At 39.3% G+C, this 16,384-nt stretch overlaps 1 protein-coding gene across 1 annotated transcript in view; it reads left to right on the top strand.

Annotated features, from left to right (window-relative positions):
- The first annotated feature begins 9,243 nt into the window (after positions 1-9,243).
- FRK (fyn related Src family tyrosine kinase) overlaps positions 9,244-16,384 on the top strand; it is a 54,681-nt gene continuing 47,540 nt past the window's right edge. Inside the window, exon 1 of the mRNA XM_030037825.2 lies at positions 9,244-10,339. Within this exon, the coding sequence (XP_029893685.1) occupies positions 9,909-10,339 (431 nt within the window). The 5' untranslated portion in view covers positions 9,244-9,908. The remainder of the gene's footprint in view (positions 10,340-16,384) is intronic.

The following is a 16,384-nucleotide window of genomic DNA, read 5'->3' as shown; positions in this document are numbered from 1 at the left end:
GTAATCCACTAGGTGCTCAGAATCTCTCAAAAGCCTGCTTATTGTCCTTATCGCCTCTCTCAGATCTTGTAATCTAACTCAGGCTGTTCCCACGCAACATGAAAGAAGGAAATGAAAATCAATGATTTTGTCAGAGTGATTAATAGCCAAGACTGATTGCTGGACCCTTAGTGAGTATATATTTTAAAACTCGGAATAGTTGTCTAAAGGTACTTTGAAAGATTTTTCTTTTTGAGCTGGATTGATGCTACATTTAGTCGAAAGAAATTGTACTGGAAATATGGACTTTTTGGGAAGCTATACTTCCAAAGTAGACCTGTATGTATTTTATGGCAAGAGAACTGTGCAGTTTCTGTGATCTATGGGACTCTGCCTTATTTCTTATATGTTTTTTTTTTTTTAACATACCATTATTTTATTTTTACAATTTTAAGTGTAAAATCCAGAGTAGGACCCCTAAGTTCTCAGTGCTCATTTCCCATTCATTCATGGTATATTCATGGGCAGGTAACTTAATCGCTTATGGCTTCAATTTCTTCATGAGTAAAATTGGAATATGTCTAATTCAGACATTCTGAGGATTTCTGAGTTGTTCAAGTAGGTTACAGGCTGGCATTTCAAGCCTGACACTTGCTAATGATTGCCTGAAAGACAAATCTGAGGTATTTCAATACAGTCTGCACGAAAGAACAGAGCTATCGAACAGCCAGTGGGAAATGCCACAACTATAAAACTACAGACTTGAAGATAACAGAACTAGGAAAGACCTAAAGACAGTCATCTTCTTGCCCTGGGGCAGGATCAATCTGACTACAAAGGTCCCTAGCAGTCAATTGTCTAACTGCTTCTTAAAAAGGACCAAAGAGCCACTGAGGCAATATCTTCCAGTGTTTAACAGCCCTTACACACAGAATGTGCTGAGTTTTCTCCCCCCGCCCCGCCATGTCAAAACAAAGTCTCTGTTGCTCTAATGCATCTTTTTTTCTTATGTCGTGTCCTATTCCTAGCAGATGTGAGAACAACGTCATTGCACACCAGTCTTCTATCTATTTGAAAGCTGCTACTGTGTTATTTTCCCACAGACTCTTTTTGTTTAATTATTTAAGATCTTTCCTTAAAGGCTGAGGGGTTTTGAGTCCGCTTATCTTTCATTCTCTTATCTGGATGATATTCATTCATCACTCATTCATAATCAAATTGGTCAATATCTTCTTTTTTTTTTTTCTGGAATACAGGTTCAAAAACTGTACACGTTGCTACAGTTTTGGCCTTACTAGGGCTGAGTACAGAAATAGTGAACCCACAGTAATCTAACACAGCAAATTGTGCTTTCAAAGTAACATACAAGTTACTTAATTCGTTACAATCATCACCATATTAGGATTTTCAAGATCAAATTCTATCCTATCACTATGATGAGTAGAGATATCAATTTTTTTTCTTCTTTTAACAGTAAGTTGTCTTTCTTAAGGAGTGCTTGATCTTCTCTTTAAGAAATATGTTCTTCTGTATGTGTTCATTGCTGAGTATACTGGACAGTGAGAGTGATGTTCCTTGGACCTGCAATAATGAAATGCTAATGGTAATGCTCATAAATCTCAAATATAAGAGCTTATTTTGAATATAAATTGCATTTAATATTTACTGTTCTGCTTCGGCCTCTAGAGGGTGTCTAGTAATGATCTGATGAAAGGATAAAAAAAAGTATGCTGGATTTTGATAAGAAGGAAGTGATCTAGAAGAATATATTCTAAAACTCTTAAGTATATAGTAAGCCTCAAGAAGATTCCATCATGGTGATTAACTTTTTAAAGATCTGTACTCTGTTTCTGTGTAAGTCTGTGAAGAAGGTCAGAGCCACCTCTTCTATTTTTAGGAAGACAATACGTTTGTCTTTACTTATGTTGTTGTGTTGAGCTTCATGCTCTTGTCAGGGAGAGAGCGAATTCCTATAAGGTTTAAAACTGTGGAAGCAAAGACAGAGGAATATGAATTTAGGAAAATTTTGTCAGAAAAGGAGAGTAAATTATTTTGTCTACAACAACAAAAATCTTTATCACAAGTGCTCACTGAAAGTGAGTATCACTAAAGGTGCTTGCTTCCTATCCCTTTCCTTACATTTATAAAGACCTTGTCTTGAATGTTGGGTAATGTTCTTTGTACAGCATCTCACTGCATACCTGTGAAAGACAGATAGAGCAGAAACAAAACAGGAGGTAGGAAACTATATAGAAAATATACAAGGAGAGAGGGAGACCTAGTCTGGAAGATGGATGGACAGTACAGAGGGTTCATATAATCACAGGAACTGATTATAGACCCGGCTCTTTTCCTACTGAGAGATTTTAGCTGTATAAAATCCTATTGTGCACACAGTTTACAGTAATGTGGAGCGATTTGTATAAATACGGTTTATCTAGCAGGAAGACTAAAAGTAAAATGGAGTGGAGCAGGAGGTGCTGATGTCTTCTCCCTGGTATCCAGTGATAGGATGCGTGGGAACGGTTCAAAGCGGTGCCAGGGGAGGTTCAGACTGGACATTAGGAAACATTTCTTTACTGAGAGGGTGGTCAAACAGTGGAACGGGCTTCCTAGAGAGGCAGTTGATTCCCCAAGCCTGTCAGTGTTTAAGAGGCATTTGGATAATGCCCTTAATAACATGCTTTAACTTTTCGTCAGCCCTGAATTGGTCAGGCAGTTGGACTAGATGATCATTGTAAGTCCCTTCCAACTAAAATATCCTATTCTGTTCTGTTCTATTCTATTCTATTTCTAATTTAAAATTAATAGCTAGTGCTTTTCTACTGTTTTTACAGGTAATATTTCAGTAATTTAAAGTAATTAAAAAAATGTGTTCCTTTATATGGTATATCAATATATTCTAATTGTAAGTTTTAGCTCCTTGTCAGATGCTGTCTTTCCCACATGCACAGGTCAGGAGAGAATGTTGATTTATTTTTGGGAAAAAAACCCCCACTTGCATTCACAGGTGAAACAGTACTTTGATACACTATTGCTTTCCATCCATCCCTCTGGACTTCTCTGCTTCTCTTGATGCAGTTCCAACTTCTGAAGATAAAGCTGGTAAATCATGTTCATAAGTCATGCATGGCATAGCATGCAGGCTTTGATAGAGTTATGTGAGAAATGGTCTTGACCCATCATAAAATCTTCATAAATATATACACTTCCTAAATTTAAAAACTATCCATAACAGGGTCAGTTTTGGAAGGCATTTTCTTAAAAGGATGGTGAAGTCATGTTCGCTGATAATTCTTTGTCATCCACTTACCATATTTTTTCCCACCCAGAGATAGATTCGATTAGAAGTATTTTTCATGCCTTAGAGAGCTACAGCGTGGTTTTATTCGGAAGGGCTGCTTCATAGAAAGCAAATTAACTTACAATTTTTAACAGTGTGTGCTGTATATCATTTAGAATAATGTACAATAAAATGAAAAATAATGGCTAAGGTCCGGTCCCATTGCAGATAATGGCAAAACTCACATTAAATTTAAGCAGAGTGAGATCTGATTGTTTGAACAAATAGAGAAAGTCTCTATTCTGTCAATCCTTGACAGAGCCTTATTCCTCTGGGTTCATTTATTGTCAGACATAGCCTGTTTTAGGCCCAAATTCAGCTAATAAATAAGCAACCCTCATCACTGAAGCACTTGAAAATGTACTTTTAATGCTTTCTAGAGTAGAGATGGATTACTGGATCAGCCTTATGAAAATAAATAGTCAGAGTCTTCTCATTACAAATGCAAAAGATTTAAGGTTGGAAAATGCCAAATCAAATATAACTCTATGTCTTTGTGAATTTATGGTTTAAGATAATATACAAAACCAGGAAAGTGATTAATCGATAAGAGTAAACAATTTTGTCAAGAGTAAAATTACGCACATAATTTATTTTCATTGAAAAGAATGGCAATTTGCAAATTACAGAAACAAAATGGAAGTGCTGATTAAAAGGATTATAAAAAAGCTACAAAGTGGTGGTAATGTGTTCCATTCCAATGTGCAAATGGAAAGAAATATAGCTGAAAAGACAGCTATAATAAAAAAAATCACTGTGCTTCATTTCAATTTGTTACCTTAAAAAACCAACACAACTTTAGAATATTTAATAATTTAAATTGTTTCCCAAGCACAGATGCAAAGCAGTATGCATTTGCTTTTTTTCTAATTTCTTTAAAGATCATATTATTTGAATATTTTACTTTGCTGGAACATTTGACTTGCTGTATCATAATGCATTAAGAAGTTTTTCAAAGCGAGGTATTTTATGTCAAATATTTAAATTAGCATATATTAACACAGCAGTATAACTACTGACTTGAAAAAGATTGTACAATATAGAAAGTGATGCTACAGGCAGCAGTTTCATATATCATTTAATTACAATTCTTGTATTTTATACCTTAATTTCTTGTGTTCCCACATGGAGTTTTTTCCTGTTTACAAAATTTGGAACAATTGTGGAGGAAAATGTTTGTTTCTATTGTGATCTCATCTTATTATTAAGACAAACCACTCTCTCTATCAATTTCCATTTTGGAATGATTCATATTTCTTAACAAAACCGTTGGTGGATATTGCCTTGGAATATTCTTTTTTTCCCCAGCAGAGTACCATTCTGACTGTAATTCTTCTCTGCATGGCATAGGGGAATTGTTTCAAACATCATGTATCATCACTACCAAACCCCGATGCTCAGTGATGTTCACTCCCTGTCTCTGAAATATGAAGAAGCATATTTATGAGGTGGAGGAGGTTTCATTTTTTCTAAAACTCTTAAGATTTTATGTAATTATACCAATAGTTTCATGCAGAGCACATACAAATCAATAAAGATAGGAAATATCTGTAATGAAAACTCATACAAAATTGTTTTTGAAAGCATGAAACACAAATAAAAAATCTATCAAAACAAGACTTTTGCAATATTATGGATTCAAATCTTATCTGTACTTATTTAATACGACTCAGTCTGATACCTTAATTCATGCAGAGCAGTACCTCATTCCAAGAGCACTTCAATTAATATCAGTGTTGCAGATTAGGTTTGTACTAGGCTTACTAAAACATATCATATTAACATTATTTTTCTGTCCATTCAGGAGACTAAGAAATATGTTTCACCACCAAGTTTAAACATGATTGTTTTGTAGAATAAACAAGGCCTAAAGAATATTGACTTTAAGTTAATTAGAATTTGATTTAATGGATTTAGAGGACTGCAAATTAATCCTTTAAGCAGGGGTAGGGCTCCTTGCAAGAGTCTTACTTGTACAGGACTTTGTAAGCAACATATAGAATATAAAAAGTAACTTCAGATATCTGTCATCCTTAAACCTATAGCATCAGCGTGGAGTTTTTTTCTTCATGGAACAAGGAAATACACTTTAAAAGCAATGGGGAATTACCTCGTTTGAAGGAGGAAAGTACTACTTGATTGAATAGATTTGTTTCCTTTTCTAAAATCTAAGTTTATATGATCCTGTCAGACACAGATTGTAAATGATCCATCTTTGTTTTAAGGTATTGCATATTTCAAGAAACTATTTGCAGTATTAATGATTTTTTAAATAATATAGAGACCAGAATACTAAATTTCAGTATCTGTACTGTAAATGTGCTATTCTGGTCATAATAAATTAATCTTTCTTGCTAGCTATTGCTGGCTGTAAGAATGAGGTGAGACTCTTGTGTCCTTCTCAAAGCATTTTTGCTAATAAAATTCATCAATATATCTGATTAAGTCTTTTGCAGTCACATTACATCCAGTAGCTTATTTGTTTGGACACTTTTCTGGTTTGACACTCAGCCTCCAAAACAAATTAAGTGAAGATACGGAAGGCCAGTAAGCAATACAGATCTGTTTGGCCTCCTTTTGCAAAAAGAAAATATAGTAGGATGCAAGGCAAAAGAACTAAATTAAGCCCAGAAATAGGCGATGCAGAGATTATCCTATTAAACTATACATAATACCAGTGCAGAGGACTCAGACAATAGTTTGTATTGAAAAGCCCCTTTATATACATGATTATCCTCATTTGTTCCAAACTGTGAGCATGGAAATTAGGATTATGGGATTTATCAGATTTTATTTTTTTCAGTAAAACTGGCAAGAACATTTTTATTACATGTTCATTTTTTTCTTGCCTGTAATAAAATTATATAGTCACTAAAACATAAAGAGTACTGCTTTATTTTCAGAAATGCAGAGAATCCACAAAAAAGTCACCACGATGGGAACAAAGACCCTTGCAGAGGCACTGCTGCAGTGTGGCCACCGCATCTTAGCCACAGTCCTGCCCCACATGGGCTCAGGAATCTGCTCAGCAGTTCTCAGCAACCCCATTCCTCTCTCTTTTTGAAGAGAGTTTTAAATCTAATGAAATTCGTGGCTATTTGTTAAAGTCTACTTGTTTCATAGATAGAACTGATCCTGAAGAGTTGATTGGGAGGAAAGTAAACTGATTTTTAGTTATCGATCTCTTCCAGCAAAAGTCTTTCTGGTCTTGTAAAGCCAAGCAGGGGCATAAATTGGGAGAGAAGATGAATTTAAAGCCTGCATTTATTTGAGATAAGATATGCATATACACAAATGTTTGCAGGCTTAAACCCTCTTCTAGCTACAGTTATAAATATTTATCTGAGTGGTCTCGGTGAATGCAGTGTGATTTCTAATGTGTATGTATATTGGTACCTGAGTGTAAAGATAGGTCTTGATCCTGAAAAGAGCTGTGCGTGAGATTGGTTCTGTACGATGCAAGTGGCTCCACTGTCACGGTGAAGCTCTTCTGTGCAGTAAATGTGTATGCAAATCTTTGCCGGATTAAAGCCCAAGTTGCCAGAACCACAAAACGTTACAGGAAAAGCCAATCAAATATGCAAACTGAAAAACCCCAGATTATTTAATACAACTTTTCTAATACTCTCTGGTTTCAGTACATGTAGATAATTCTTTAAACAAGACTGATGAAGATAGTTTCTTTTTCAACACAGACTATTCCTGACTTTGGATATTGTCCATCAGACCTAAGAAAAGTAAATATCTCTTAGATATCTGTGTTCTTATTGATCTGCATAGTGATTAATAATTGCTGTGGGGAAAAATCATGTCCAGGGGTGCTTCAGAAACTAAATACTATTTTCAAAATCTCCAAAATTAGTATGCCATATTTGATCGAACCCAAAGGGTTCACTACAGATTATGAGGTTTAGTGATCACATAATGTGCATGGTATTTTCTCCTTTATTCAGTTTCTTTTGCAGCATCGCAGAAGAGGAGCGAGTAAGCAGTCCCCCATCCCTCTTCAGTGGATGTTCACCTGATAGTGACAAATTCTGAGTGGAGACTTCCTTCAGTCATCCCACAGTCCCTAGTCCATCAGTAGGCTTCTTTCTGCCTGTGCCACTGGTCTCCTCATTCAAAGGGCTGACTGAGACATGACGAAAACAAGTGGCTTTGGTTTCTAAGTTATTTAGTTGGGTTTTCTTTCTAGTCAAGTAAAGCAACAGAAGTCAGCAACTCTAAATGGAGTTGAGAGACATGTTGTGAGAGACTGGACAGAGTTAATGCCTCAAACACCCGTCGTGGTGGGCACAGAGAGACCGGGGCCTGCAGAGACCACCGGGGTCCGGCTTTTGTGGTTGAGGGAAGGAATGGAACTTGCTTGCAAGGCTGCATAGCAACACCACGTGTGAGGGACTGAAAGAGTTAATGTGTCCAACATTGTGGCGGGGCAAGTTCTGCCTAACAACGAACCAGCAGGTGAAGAAGTTGATCAGTACAGATCAGCCCAGGACATCAGGAACAGGACGCGGAGGACGTGCAGTGCCGTGCCGGAGGATGCACAATTCCCTGTTCTGACACTGCTGAGCGGGGCAGCTCACCATGCGTGGCCAAAGATCAAACAACGGTCATGCCTGCAGGGAGGGAGAAGTTACTCCCCAAACGACCCCCAAGCCCACCGACCCATTTCCTGAAGGTTCTGAAAGCACAAACGCGCATGACACCTAATTAGCCCAAGGAGTTCCAGTGCCTGCCCGAAGGAGGGTCAAGGAGATTATAAAAGGACACGAACTGAAGACCCATGGGCGCGTGCCCTCCGGAACTGGACCCCTTTGCTGACTGGACCAACGCTGGACCCAGGACTGGTGAAATCTTTCTCTTTTTCTCATCTTTTCTCTCCCTCATTCTCTCCCCCCCCCCCCCCCCCCCAACTCCTACACTTCATGCCTTTAGACACAAACCCGTTGACCAAGCCTGGGACTGGGAGCGGATCCAGCCACCCCCGGGCTCTTCTCTGAGAAGGAGTCTAGAAAGCAAGGGGGTCCACTCTGAACCTCGTGACTCAACAGGAGGGATCTCCTTATTCCCTGAATTGATATGTATGTCGTTACCACATGTTATACAGTTTACTGACGTAGTTTCATGCCAATTCTTGTGAGAAACCACACCACCTACTGTTACACCTTCCAAGTTCAAGCTGCTTCTGCCATAAATAAAACGTTCAACTGATGATTTGGTGTCGCTTCACTTTAATTTAGCCTGAGGGAATTCTGCACCCACCAGGACCCCTCCCTGGTCTGTCCAGCCCCGGCTGTGACTCATGTATGAATGGTTTAGGAGAACAGCAGTTAAAGGAGCCAGTTTTCTTTACCACCAGGAAGCTATAGGTCCATGTGTGGGTTTTGACTGACCTCTTATCTGTAAGAGTTTGCCTCTTACTGAAATGCTACCACATGGTGCAGACAGGCTATCTCCTGTGCTTCCTGCTCCTGCTCCAAGCATTGCGTGTCCCCCAGGCTGTGGTGATTTCCAGCTGTTAGAAAGCTTGGGCTGCACTGCTGGGATGTGGCAGTCGGCTCTCCAGGCTGCTTTGCCACAGGAGTACCCAGACACCCGTGCTCGGTCTGTATGCCAGGTTGTAGGTGCTTTAGAAGTGGGAATATAGTGGCCAATGTAGTTTCATCGGCTTATGCGGTGACTGGAAGACAGCCATTATTTTTATATGTGGTTGATAGAATTAGTCAACCACCTAGAGCAATTTTTTTGGCTAGTGCCTTTGTTTCCTTAAAATGCAGAATAAGGAATGAATTAAAATCTCTTGCTGTATTACTGTAAGCCCCATATATTTACTTTTCCTTGTAAGAAGTGCCAAACGCAGCTCAATAAAAAAAAAAAGCCAGAGGACTGGTTTGAAGGGCTGGGGAAAGCGCCCGGGTGTGAGCGAGAGCAGAAGCCGCAGGTGCGCTCCAGGTGAGGGTGTCCGCTGGCCTCGGGCGAGCAAAGGCTTCCCACTGGGAACTGAAACCAGCACAAACCAGGAAACAAAAAGAAATATTCAAGCTGTCCACGTCAGAGACTGCTGAGGAAATAGGCAGGTCAGCTTGGTTAATCATTACCAAGACAGACTTTACAGACTTTCACCGCTGATCATATGACAGGACCTCATCTGAGATAAGAAAACACCCATCCCAAGCAGGAAGAATTGAGAAGCCTCCCTTGCTTAGATGTTCTGACTTATTGTTTTGCTGTGGGAGAAGAGGCTCCACGCTCCCCTGTTGTTCCCGGAGCTCAGCCCAGCACAGCAGTTGTGTTGCTTTCCTGTTCCGAAGAGGAAGTGAGAAATTCCCTCCACATGTGCTCCGGCACTTGAATACTCGGGTTTCACTCCCGATCCAGGAGCTGCCTGTAATGAGCTCTCAGCGGGGCTCGGAGAGGAGTTTCCAGCTGTGCCAAGAGTTGTTTCATTTTGTGCCAAAGGAGGAGGGGGAGAAGAAATCCTACAAAAAGCTAAGATGTTAATGGTGCGAAAATTGGTCTAAGGGTATCGCGACTGGGAAAAGAGAAAGAAAAGCAGAAGCAGAGGAAGGCACGAGGAGACAGGATGGGAAACTTTTGTCAGAAGCACTGCGCCTGTTTGGAGCCCTACATCCCATGCTTATTCTCGGGGAGAGATGGTGAGCAGGATGAGAAAGTCAGCCAAGTCTTCGCCAACCTTGCTGTGGTAAGGCACGACTTCCAAGCAGGACAGAAAGATGGAGACAGCAAGATAAAAGAGAAGCCTTTACCTCCGCTGCCTGGCCAGCATCTGGTGAATATTTGCAGATTTGTGGCACTCTTCGACTATGAGGCTCGCACTGAGGAGGACTTGAGCTTCCAAGCCGGGGACAGGCTTGAAGTGCTGGATGCATCCCATGAGGGCTGGTGGTACGCTAGGCTCTTCCTGCCTACAGGGTCAGTCTGTCCTGGCCGCAAGCTCCAGGGCTACATCCCCGCCAACTACGTAGCTGCTGACCAGAGCATCGAAGCTGAACCGTGAGTAACACACGTAATGCACACCGCAGTCTCTTTTCTGTTAGGTTGAATGGGTTTGGGACAGGCGGTTATAGCCTTTTCTCTTGCCGAGTAGTACCCTGCCATGCTCAGCCTCCGGTGGTCCTACCGGTGATAGTGCTAGCTGGTGCGTGCAAGGAAAATACACCGTGGTCACGAGAAAATCAATTACAAAAGGCAGGGTGTTGAGGGTTTTGTTTTGGTTTAAATCACTTCACTCTCTGATGTACCCTAATCACCTGTTAAAGAAGCATCTGGGAATATTAGGTTGGTTACCACTGTGATTGTTTATTATTTTTATTTGTATAACAGTACATGTGTGTCAGATGCTTCCCAGAGAGTGAAAAGATATGACCCCTGCCCCAAACAGTGTTCAGCCTAACCAGCTGCAAAGTTATCAATTAATCAGAGTTTCAGGAAGCTACCTTTACACCTTTACGTCTTCTTACAAATGATGGGTAAGTCTCTAACAGATAAGTTTTTTATGGTTTCCTCTACATTTTTTGTTTCTTCTTTGGAGGCAAATCTCTACTCAGGACAAACTTAACTGGAGTAAGTATTGCAAAGGGCAAAAGAGTGGATATAGCAAGGGAGTACAAATTGAATTTGTTAAACTTTCACAGAATTTAATTATGCAGCCCATGTTTTTCTGCCCCTTCAAAACATGTCCAGTCTTATTTAATATTCTGAACTAGAGCAGAAATCACACAAAATCAGTTACTTGGCTCCCTAGTGAGGATGAGTAAGGTCTGAGTCAGCCCGAGATGCAGAGTTACTTATGTGTGTTGCGGTGAGAGGCAGTGTTTGCTGAAATAGGTCTGACTGCAGTTCCAGAGGTATGTTTTGGCAAAAATTACCGGTGTGGAAAGAGACAGCAGAAATGGTGTTCATTATTAGTCTCAGAATTAATGTTGACTTTAGAGGGATGATGTTGCAGCTTTACAGTTAAATCTCATTTGGACCTGAAACATCATCTCCGATCTGATCTGCCCACCGTACCGCCAAGGGCTAGAAGAATTGGCTTGGATATGATTATGCCAGTCTTTTATCAGCTGTAGGATTTGTGCTAGAGGCATTTTGGGGCAACTGTAAGATTCCTCTCTAACCTGAAGACCTTAATTTCCAGAGTCTGACCAGCTGTTTCTATTTCTGTATTCAGGCAGACAACCCTTTCAATGGTCATGTTCAAAAGAATTCTTCCAATTGCAGAAATTAATCTGCAGGGAAGGCATTTTCTGAACCACTTGAGAAATGGTGGTAGGCTCTAATTCAACTCAGCTTGGCCTTTGCTCTCTTTCAAGAACTAGTTTTATTACAAGTCGTCTAAGATTTCTGCTTGCTGTTAATACTCTGAAAGTAATTTTGCACAGTTATACAACCAAGTCTCAGCTCTTAAGGTCCCTCTTACCTTTCTATACCAAATCATCAAATACAAAGTTAAGTTTGCCAAAGTGCATTGTTGCATAACCTCTGGTTTTCTCTTGTTACAGAATCGATTTTATTTTATTTTACTCTCTTTATATACCTTTCTCCCTTTATTAATAAAGACTGAGTTTTGGCAGAAGATTTTTCTTTATAGATTGTTAGAACGCTGGAGAGGAGGAAATAAAGAGCTTTTACAGCTCTCAGATGAAGTCATTCCTCCAAAATGAGTTTTTAGTTTTGTACCAAAACTAATCTGGCTAAACATGTTGTCTTTTCTCAGATTTTCTTCTAAGACAGTTGGCTTTAGTGATCTTCATATGTATACAAGACTCTCTGCTGTTGGGCCATACACATATAACCATAGACCAAGTCAGGTTGGAAAGGACCTCTGAAGGACATTTGAAGCAGTTGTCCCAACTCAATCATGGCCAAAATAAAGTTAGACCCATTTGCTTAGTTGAGCATTTCCAGTTGAGCTTTTCACCCTCATGGTGAAGACTTTTTTGCCTTGTATCCAACTGGAATATTCCTTGCTACAATTTCCTCCAAGAATTCCCTTTCACACACCCTCTGTATTTCACACCTCTGTTATCCTAGTGAAACAATAAGAGCAACAGTAATGCTGTTTTAAAGAACTAACTCTTGTTTTCCCTAAAGTAAAAGAACGAGGGCGAAAAAAGTTGGTCTAATATCTCTTTAATTAAAATTCAATGTTTTAATCGTATTCTCTGCCCAAACTTTAAATTTAAACTTCTTTCACCCTTCCATTTTGATTTTAATTATCTCTCCCCTTTGGTGTTGGCCAGTTGCTCATGGCCCTGATATAGACATTTGTGGAAACAGGAGAAGTTTTTATTGCATCCTTGCATCCTTTATACCAGTCCTTTATGGTCCCAGCACAGAACTGACAAAGAATGGGAAGACTTAGAATCACATGGTCACCTGCCAAAATGCATATATACCATACATTTTGCAGTGTGTTGTTTAGGCTTTGCAGTATTTGCCAGGCACAGCTGAACCACAGTCTCTGAGCTAGTTTAATGCACTTTTCCTAGCTCCAACTAGCTTCTGTGTATCTGCAGAGACAATGGGAATTTTAGCTTATTTCTGTACTGTATCTCCATCTTACTACATCAAGACAAACTGGCTAAACTGTTCTGGGAACCAGACTTGATTCATGGTATGACTCTTGGGAAGCTTGGGAAGAAAACGTGATTTTTTGCAGCGAGAAAGGCCTTTTTGAACTTTCCCTTGGTAAAAAAGAGAATGAAGGAAAGTAAGAAACTTTCCTTCCTTGTCCTTATTTAGATAACAGTTTTTCTTTCTGGAATTCTCTGACTCCATCCAGTATGACTGAGGTGGTGCTGATAAGGTAGATCAATAACTGGATGAAAGGGCAGAAAGGGTGTGCAATATCTTCAGCCTGCGGAAAACAAAAATGAAATACTATTTAAAAGAAAGGGAATTTTCGTGTATCCTTGGCTATCAGAATGTTCAAGCAGAACTGAGAAAGAATGAGATTTTTTTACTGTGTTGCTTTCCTCGGACCAAAGTTTATTGGTAGAAATTGTATGCTAAAGCTGAAGGGAGACTTTATTTATATTTTGCTGATATATTTATATTATATTTATGTTATATAACTAACTGTCCTAGTTTCAGCTGGGATAGAGTTAACTGTCTTCCTAGTAGCTGGTACGGTGCTATGTGGTTAAACCAGGACACTAACTTATGCCAAAAGTCAAACACTTCCTATTTGTGCATGGTATCTTGTCGAAAGTAAGTCTCTCTTGCCTCCTTCCTTTGGCTTGAGTGATCTCTTCCAGTGTGAATGACTCAGATGAAGTCATTAACAACCTGTGTGAATAGGGGAAGGGGAAAAAAAGGTAAATCCGTGGCTTGGGTTCTGCCTGCTGCAGCATTGCTGTCCAAATGTGTGCTGCATAAGATTAAATACATCCAAGAAATGCACACCTGCTACCATGAAGGCTGTTTTGGACAGACTGAGGAAACAAGGCCCTTCATTTTTATATTTACCAGTAAAGCATCTTCCTATTGTTGATCTTTTCTAGCACCTGCAGTACTCCTTATACTAACAACAACCTGTCAGGTGGAGGGATATGAAGGGATTGTGCATAGTCTCTCTGGAGACAGGGCTGTTCTCTTGGCCCTACCTGGGATAGGTGGGACAAGGCAGCCGAGGAGTGGAAGCATTCATCTAGCAAACTGTAGTCACACAGTGAACTTTCACTTCATGCGGAAATAAATCTCTTACTACAAAAATATTCTTTTACTTAGTGTCTGACTAAAAGCAGACTCAGACCATGCTAATGGTAAAGATAAATTAGCAACTGTAAGAACACTTGGTGCTCCTCTTCTCTCTGCATCACAGGTAGCAGTCAAAACCACGAGCCAGACAGATTTTTCATTTCTAAGGAATTTTGAGTGAGGTTGTATCTGCCGCATCCCTTGACTTCAGAATGCACTTCTTTCTGCGTTTAGACATGTAACATTTAGAAAAAGAAACACAAAAGATGCAATTGGAGATACAGTCACATAATTTAACTTGCATGTCCAGCAAAGGATGATCAGAAAAAGCAATTTGACTACACCAAAATCTGAATTAAAAGATATAAATTTTCTTGGCAAGGAGCATGACCTTCCTGTCTCTGCTCTTTCTGTGCCTGTTATTCTGCACTATAAACAGGAACCATAGTAACACATTCACCTGCCCTTATTTTATTACTGCCAGTTGTTTTAACTAAACAAGAAAATGACATAGTGCAAATTGTTATGGACAACAAATATAGCCCAGCTGTAAAGTTAATTTTAATGAAAAAAAAAATTAAAAAACTCCCTCACTGTTGGAGTGACATGAATTCTTTTTTTCTAGAAGAAAGGTAGAGTGTACTTAGAGTGGGCTCTCACCTGCCATCCTGACAGACCTGTTGGCTGTTTATTGAAAGTCAGCTTCATTCCGTATCTTCATGCCAGCGTTATCGACACAAGACTGCTGCTGCTGTGCTGAAGGAAGTAAATCTACACAAATTCCTAGTAGATTAGGTCAAAGAAGATCACAGCAGTTACTTTTAACTTTTGCCAGTTTCCGAAACATTCCTTATTTCAGACAGATTTCTTATGTAGGTATTTCCCAGCTGGTGGAAACTGAGCCCCAGACCTAATCAATGAAACCTCACCAGTCAATTCCACAATGAGCTTTTTAAACAACCCTTTGAAAGCAGAAGTGACTTGTAGGTTATTTTTGTCAATCTCCATAATTCCTTCACCTTCTGTGACCTGACTCAGCTTTAACTATTTCCTGCATTGACTGAATCTGAGTTACTATACATGAACAATAAAGCGTTCCCCGGGCTGACCTGTTTCAGACTTTCTGCAAAGTCAGGCTTACGGGGTTTCTTTGGTTCATGTGGGTCATTTTTCAAAGTAGTGTTTAGAGCCAAAATGTCTAGAGGCTCTTTTCAAAGTGAAACCTTAGATTCCGCTGAACACCTCACAAAACTGAATGTAATCCATTGTGGCTTCTGTGTGCTCCCTCTCTCTCGCTCTCATAATTCCTCTCTATTACAGTACAAACTCCCGAGGACACCACCAGAATCAGCAGTAACCCTTGTACTGAAATGAACTTGTAAAAACTGTTCACTGCTAATATGACTACACAAAGTAGTAGTAGGTTGTTCTCACATTCTTGGATCCTGTTACATTAAGTACAAAAGCTATTCTCATACAGTTTTTGATAGAAAAGGTTTCTTTGTCACCAAAATATGTATTTATTATAAATCCTCAAAATGGCTGTATGTGAACTCATTTGAAATTCAATTGATGTAGTTTATGTACGTGCTTTCGTGTGTGCATGCACATGTACACACACACAACATAGAGAAAGATTATAAGACTGATACTTTTAAGACCATGCAAAATAGCCCTGTGAGACAAGGTGTGTATTGCAAAGCTAGAAAATCATGCTTTTGACCTTTTTTGACCTTGTGTTCATAGCATTGGAAGTACCCAAAGTTTGGAACTGCCATGCATGTTTTGGAGTGCCTCTCTTGAATTTAAATGTTTGAATACTACAAAAAGACCATGAATTTAATCACTTTTTTAGTTGTGGTTGAGCATTCCAGTGCTGTCTTCAAGCACATCTCAAACTTTGTCTTCATTTCTGCTCATTTCTTAAATAAGCAAAAATACACTGAACACAAAAGGAGATGGTTTACAGAACTCTGAAAGGTCAGATTTTGTCAAGTGCCAGCAGTATTTACACATCCACGCGTATACCCATGTCCAGAAAATGTGTGTGTCTGCTCAGAAAGGTGGAAGGAATTATGACTCTGTAGATGAGCAGTTCATGCAAACCTGTCTAATTTAGGTCACCTATTTTCTGTCAATGTGGTTTTCTAAATATACAACATTGTCTATTCAAATTCTGAGAAATGAAGAAATTTCTTCCTACCTTGTCTTTATTTGAAATTAAGGTGTCTGATATACATTATAATCATTATATACTAGTTTCCATTACCCTGTTGTGAAAGATTTGACAATGAATCACGTCAAGGCCAGAAACAATATCCTTAACACCTGCAAATG

This window comes from Aquila chrysaetos, chromosome 2, assembly GCF_900496995.4.
Source record: "Aquila chrysaetos chrysaetos chromosome 2, bAquChr1.4, whole genome shotgun sequence".
NCBI lineage: Eukaryota > Metazoa > Chordata > Aves > Accipitriformes > Accipitridae > Aquila > Aquila chrysaetos.
The sequence above is the reverse complement of the archived record's forward strand: the minus strand, read 5'-3'. Positions and strand labels throughout refer to the sequence as shown.